This window comes from Palaemon carinicauda, chromosome 1 (assembly GCF_036898095.1).
Source record: "Palaemon carinicauda isolate YSFRI2023 chromosome 1, ASM3689809v2, whole genome shotgun sequence".
NCBI classification, from domain to species: Eukaryota; Metazoa; Arthropoda; class Malacostraca; order Decapoda; family Palaemonidae; genus Palaemon; species Palaemon carinicauda.
This window is the reverse complement of record NC_090725.1, coordinates 257,713,818-257,721,317: the sequence shown is the minus strand read 5'-3', so window position 1 is coordinate 257,721,317 and position 7,500 is coordinate 257,713,818. Positions and strand designations below refer to the sequence as shown.

At 32.3% G+C, this 7,500-nt stretch overlaps 1 protein-coding gene across 7 annotated transcripts in view; it reads right to left on the bottom strand.

Annotated features, from left to right (window-relative positions):
• Nucleotides 1–7,500, bottom strand: part of LOC137655460 (proton-coupled amino acid transporter-like protein pathetic) — a 34,278-nt gene that overhangs the window by 26,606 nt on the left and 172 nt on the right. The window contains exons 1-2 of one of the 7 annotated variants that reach the window (XM_068389367.1): nt 6,105–6,170; nt 2,497–2,821 (exon numbers count right to left, since the gene is read on the bottom strand). The exons of 1 other annotated variant lie outside the window; for it this stretch is intronic. In XM_068389367.1, the coding sequence (XP_068245468.1) occupies nt 2,497–2,535 (39 nt within the window). In that variant the 5' untranslated portion in view covers nt 2,536–2,821; nt 6,105–6,170. Of the gene's footprint in view, nt 1–2,496; nt 2,822–6,013; nt 6,171–7,500 lie in introns of those variants that run through there. 5 more of the 7 variants (XM_068389362.1, XM_068389378.1, XM_068389359.1 and 2 more) reach the window with 5 other exon arrangements.

Genomic DNA, 7,500 nt, shown 5'->3' with positions numbered 1-7,500 from the left:
TTTGGATGCTACTGGCTGAAAATGAAGTGGCCTCAGAATAGTTACAAGATTGTTCTGTAGAATGTGGCTTGAAGAAACAAAACCTGATAAATGGGAGTTGGGAGTGTTGGTGAAAATGGCAAGTAAAGTAGACCTGTCTGATTTCAATAATTACAGTGGCATCACACTTACATCAGCTGTTATGAAAAATATATAATATGCTTATTCTAAAGAGACTGGAGAGAAAGATTGATGAAAAGTTGAGAGATGAACAGGCAGGATTTAGAAAAGGTAGAAGTTGTACTGACCAAATTTTCATTTTGAGACATGTTGTACAGCAATGCAAAGAATATAGAAATCCACTTTTGATGGCATTTGTTGATTATGAAAAAGCCTTTTGATTGTGTGCACCATCCACCATCCAGTTTTGTGGACAGTCCAGCGTTATAATGGAATTCCTCTTAAATATGTGAATTTGATTAAGTCTGTTCATGAGCATAGCAAGTGCAAAGTTAATGTTAATGGAGTCCTATCAAATGAATTTCTAGTGAACAGCAGAATACTCCAAGGGAATGTGTTGTCACCAATGAGGTTTATACTCGCGGACTTTGCAATGCGTAGAACAGTCAGAGATGGTGGAGAAGGATTGGACTGGATTGGTAACATGAAATTAGCAGACCCAGAGTATGCTGATGATGTCCTTTTTAGCAGAACACCACTGGATTTTCAATGCTTGCTTACCAGAATGCATGAAATATCACACGAGTTTGAACTTTATATAAACAAAAGCAAGACAAAGATGAGGAGAACGGAGTATGCAATGGAAGATGAAATATCATTAGAAGGAGAAAGGATTATGACGTAGAATTCTTAAAGTATCTAGGAACTATGATCTCTAATACATGGTCTTTAGAATTAGGGTTTATTGAAAGACTGAAAAATGAAAATCAGACAATGGCTAGGTTAAGTAAAATTTAGAAATCAAACTACCTGATACTACAGATAAAAATCAGACTAAACATCAGTTTAGGTGAGATCCCTGTTACTGTATGGACATAATTCATGGTATGACACTGAAACAATCGCCCCGATAGATTTACTAGATTTGAGAACAAAGCCCTCAGAAGGATATTGGGAGTTAAATGGTAGGACAGGATTATAAATGAAACTATAAGAGAGATTACTCGAGTGTCATATGTGGATGAGATCATGATGGGGGTAGATGGAGGAGGTTTGGGCATGCTCTTTACACTCGCTAAGACAGATTAGTTCACCAAACGTTTAGTTGGACTCCACAAGGCACTAGGAGAGTTAGAAGTTCGCAGCCTACATAGCTGCGAACTATGAAGTGTGAAGTAGGATATGAAAAAGGTAGAAGTATTGAATTAAAAGCTCAAGATAGAGGCGACTGGTGAAATCTAAACGAGGCCCTTTGCATTAATAGACGTAGGAGGAGATGATGATACATAAAGTTATAGGGAAATGTGATGCTCAGATGCAAAAAAAAAAAAAAAAAAATAATTAATAAATAAATAAGTAAATAAATAAAACCGCAGGGAAAATGACGATGTGATATAAATCTTGACTACTATTGTCTTATTTCTTCAACATGACTTGAAGAAATAAGACGAAACTATACTGAACGCAGTGAGAAAGGACCGATATGAGAGAGCACCTGGTTTTAAACGGATTCCACCACTTACGCTACATCACAGATCACCAATTTGCCTTCTTTCTCCAACCCTGCTCCACCTACTTACCATCTATCCATTTATTTCTCTTATTCTATCTATATATTGGTGTAATTTCGAAATTGTATCCCAAATCATACGAATTATTTTTCCACACCATGATGTTCTCTATATAAAGGATTCCCTCCGTGTAAAACGTCGTAAATGAGTGGGGTCCCTCCACACTCATATGCCAAACGCTGCCGTTACACACTCTCGTGTTGGACCATTTGCCTGCTTTAATCTTGCCATATGACTACCTTTATAGTCTAGCTAAGGCAGTTATCTACAACGTGAACGGAGAATATTTGGAAGAAATGGCAAATAGAGAGATAGACGCAAACAGAGTAGGGGGGAAGGGTTGACGGTGATCTATGGAGACAGCACAGCAGTGGGGGAATCCGTTTAAAACCAAGTGCCCTCTCTTATTAACATTTTCTCACTGCATTGAGTATAGTCAGAATTCACTCTGCATTTTCATTTTTTCCTGTGCTTTATATATATGTATATATATATATATATATATATATATATATATTTATTTATAAATATATATATATATATATATATATATATATATAAATATATATATATATATATATATATATATATATATATATATATATATATATATATATATTTATATATATATATATATATATAAAGAGAGAGAGAGAGAGAGAGAGAGAGAGAGAGAGAGAGAGAGAGAGAGAGAGATCTTTGTGTATGTGTTTGATCATATGTCGTACAAAATATATGTATAATGAAACGTAATTCAATTTCTTACCTTTGAACTGCTACTGGTGTTGGAGCTTCCAAGTGACATTTCCGGAGATCTTTGATTGAATTTAGCCAAGAATTGTAGGAAAATTATTGCAAGTCGATTGAATACTGCATTAAAGCCACACTAAATCTGATTATTCAACAGAATGTTAGGTAGGGCCAAAATTAAACACTTTTTCATATATCGGTGTCCATTTGTTGATGTTCATTCACTACTTATCACTTTGTGGTAGGTTTGCTCTGAGTTTACACGTAATGTTCTTTATTCCTTGTCTTGGGTTACATTTTAATATGTACTATTTTCAAGACAACGTGACCTGTCAGATATTCTAATTAAAGTGTGAATAATTTATTGTAGGGAACGTAAAAATTTCATAAATATTTATGATGATTAGATTTCCATGTTTTTGTTTTTGCTGTTAATGAACACCCTATTTTTCTTTGTGTGACATTTGTTGATAATCCATATATGTTGATTTTTATCAAAATTCATAACAATTATCACTGTCTCACGTAACTTTCCGTATAATTTTTCCTCACAAATTGTAAATGCAAAATTAGAAATTTTGTTAAAGTCGCCTGTACTAGAACTCATCCGAAATTCGGCAATGAAAGTATTTTTGTGGCAGTAACTCTTTGATCCGAAGTTACCACACACACACACACACACACACACACACACACATATATATATATATATATATATATATATATATATACATACATACATACATACATACATACATATATACATACATATAGCTTTTCCAATAGAATTAGTGAAACACTTGAGCCGGTACTGCACTTAACAATAGGAGAAGTAAAGAAAGCATTAATAGGCATGAAAAGGGGCAAAGCAGGAGGAGAAGATGGCTTAACAATTGATTTGATAATAGACGAAGGAGATTTCAGAAGGGTAAAACTAGCTGAACTTTACACACAAAATCTCTGCAAGAATGCTCTATACCTACAGCTTGAAAAAACTATCATTATACTAATTCACAATAAGGGAGTCACAAAAGACCTGAAAAAATACCAACCAACAAGCTTACTCTGTAATATATGAAATATTCACAAAGAATGTATTAGCCCTAATAGAAAGAGCTAGACTTTAATCAACCAGGAGAGCAGGTAAGCTATAGAAGTGGGTATTCAACAACTGATCATATCTATGTAATTAGCCTACTAATCGAAGTCAACAGAGTATGACAAATCACTATGTATGGCATTTATAGATTATGAGAAAGCTTTTGATTCTGCCAAAACTCTAGCTGTAATGAAAGGCCTTAAAAGTCAAGGAATATATGAATTTTATGTTATAGCACGAATATATCTATACAGGAAGTACAGCAATCCTAAAAGTAAACAAAGATAGTGGGAAAATTCCAATTGAGAAAGGATTTAGACAGAAACTCCATCTCTCCAAAATTATATACAGCATGCGTAGAATTTTAAAAAATCTAGATTGGGGAAATGTAGAATTAATATTAATGGAGAGTACCTTCACGATTCAAGATTAGCAGATGACATAGATCTGTGTAATGAATGATGGGAGGAATTGCAAAAGATGATAGAAGACCTGAATAGAGAAAGCAGAAATGTAGGACTGAAAGTGAATATGAGTAAAACAGATAATGTTCAATGGAAATGCAGAAAAACAACAAATTTGGGTTATGAACGAACCTCTAAGGATTGTTAAGGAATATACACACTTTGGACAGCGTTTCCCCAGGACACAAGACCAAAATTAAAAGAAGGGTAAGCATGGGATGGAGAGCTTTTGGTAAACCAAATGAGATTATGAAAATTAAAATGCCAATTTCTCTAGAAAGAAAAGTATTTAATAAAATGGTCTTGGAGACTTACTAAATGATTAGAACATAAGCTAGTTACAACTAAATGATTAGAACATAAGCTAGTTACAACTCATAAGTGCTATGGAAGGAATATTGATGGGAATAACACTAAGAGACAGAAAAAAGAGCAATATGGATACGAGAGCATAGTAATGTACAGGATATTCTAACAACATTTAAGAAAAAGAAATGGGCATGGACAAGACATATAATGAGAATTACGGATAATAGATGGACTTTAAGAATAACGAAATGGGTCCATAGAGATTGTAAAGGAAACAGAGAAAGGAAGGGAAGACGATAGAATGATGAACTAGGAAAGTTTGTTGATGTGGACTGGTATATATATATATATATATATATATATATATATATATACATACATACATATATATATATTTATATATGTATATATACAGTATATATTACATAGGATATATAGCTGGAAATTATTAATACAGTTAAGGAAATGAAAATACTGTATATATCAGAGTTCTGTAGTTAGGTTAGAGAAATGACATTCGGAAGTGTCAGGAGAACGGAAGAAAAGGTCTATAAAATTCTGGATAGATATAGTGTAAGAACTATTGAAAAGAAAGGGCCCTGGTGTCTAGAAGCGACAGCGTGTGTAAAAGATAGAAGGTGAATGGTGCAGCATGTGTAGAGGATGCTGGGCAGATAAAGTACGGTAATGACAGTGATCACTATCTTGATTTTCGTATCGCTAAGAAAATTTTATCGAGATATATATATATATATATATATATATATATATATATATATATATATATAGATAGATAGATAGATAGATAGATAGATATAGATATATATATATATATATATATATATATATATATATATATATATATATATGTGTGTGTGTATATATATATATATATATATATATATATATATATATATATATATATATATATATATATATATATATATATATATATATATATATATCCAATAGCCTCGCAACATGTCATTAGTTCACCGTCTAAAGATAAGATGATAAAAGTTATCAGAAAGAATGGTATGAAGGCAAAAAATCTAATCATAAGTATTAGTGCAATGATCGAATTATAATGATATTTCTTTATTTTTTACAATCTGTTCCTTATAGCTAATCAAATGCCGCGTCAAATGAAATTTCTCTATAAAAAATCCCATTTATTTTCATTCATATTGAAAATCAACCATATATATATGATAGTTTTCATGTGCATTTACTGAAGGATGGATTCTCTCCATCAGAAAGGATATAATAGGTGTTCTCCTCGCTATAGCTACTTATTTTATAACGATTTAATATCAGTTCACCTTCAATCATTTAAACATATTGTAAAAGTTAGTATCACAAGAAATCTTAGGATAAATTATCTTTTAACAGTCTTACTTCAATTCAGCTTTGCTCTTAAAGACATATTATTCTGAAAGTTCCTTTCATAATGATTCCGGTGGCAATTATTTTGTAACTGTTTCTGTTTAATTTGTTCTTATAAATATTAAATTCTAAAAGTTTCTCAAGGAACAATTCCATTACTAATATTTCATAATAACCTTACTTCAATTGAGTTTTGCGTTTGTAAACGTATACTTCTAAAATTTCATTTTAGAATAATTTTTAGTATTACGCTTTAAAGTGATAATCAATTTTACCATTGGAAAATAACACTTGACACTCCTCTGTGGAATCAAGTTAACTCTCCACACACACATACAAACTCCTGTTCACTTGCCCGTCACCAACCTCACTTTGCAATACGCTACGGTTACTAAACTGTTAAAATCAAAATTACTTTCAATAGTCTATTAGTCTACTGAGGTTTGATAAACAACCTCCCGTGATTTGATAATGTAGCCTACACTTCAAATTTATCTAATGAGAGGTCGCAATAGATACCGTACTTGCTTAATGATTGACGTCTTGATCTTAATCGCTGATAGTATAGCAGATTACTTGCGGCCGGTTATAAATCCAAACGTTATCTACGTATATGTGAGTGTGTGTTTGTGTGTGTATATGTTTGATAGCCGATAGGACCTCCACTTCAAGATTTTCTCTCAAATTTTGCTAATCAGCAAATATGTCATGAAACTGGTTATTTGGAAAATTCAAAATTGGCTAAATAATTCGTCTTTCATAATATTCTTATGCACTACTATATGGAGGGTTGGATCTGAATCGCTGACTGATAGGTACCATGATCATTTTAACTTAAATATTCAATGGACTTAAAATTTTTGTGATAGATTTGAAACTTTTTTCGGAAACCCCTGTCATTGGCTTGCATTTTAGTAACATTCCGCTCTGTAACTTTTATCTGGGTTGAACACTTAATCATATTAGTTTGTGCTGATTGCAATTGTTGAGAGAGGGAATTAGTTTCAGTAAGAACTGCTCAAAGATGTTGGGAGATACAACCAATTCTAAATTTAATTTCTTGAGAAAATTTCTAGTATTATTTGTCGATTTCCAAGTTGCTATTTCCTCAAGTTCTTTAATAATACATGATAACACGCTTTTATGCATGTTCAATTTTTTTTTCCAATCAAGAGAAAAAACGTGTGGCCAATTAATACCATTAGCTGTAAGGAATAGGATACTTTTTTAAACTTTACGTTTCATCCAGCTGCCAATTAGAAATCAATGTCTACTAACTTCTATTGGTTTCGCTTATTTCAACCATAGGGTTGTTATTGTCCTTCGTCTATGGAATATAGATTTTTACTACATAGTACCTTACAGTTAATTGAAAAAAAAAAGAGGAAAATCTAAAACTATGGAAGGGCTAGTGGTTAACTTATTGACAGCAAAATTGGAAGGTTGTATGGCAACTTTTTTTTTTTAATCAGAATAGTTGAAAGAGAGGAGTCTCTAACGGTTTCCAACAGAAATTCATTAAAAAAGAAAAGCAATTTCCCAAGAAAGGATAGCTTTCGCAGTTCCCATTAAAACTCATTACAGTAGTAACAGTTTCAAATGTAGAAAAGTCTCAGTGAAGACTCTGTTTTATCAGAGTGAAATTGAATGTGTTCTTCATATTTAAACACACACACACACACACACACATACAAATAAGTTCTTGCCCCTCAAGTTTTATTACCAAATAAAAGAACCCTACGCCACAGAGCTAACGGATTGG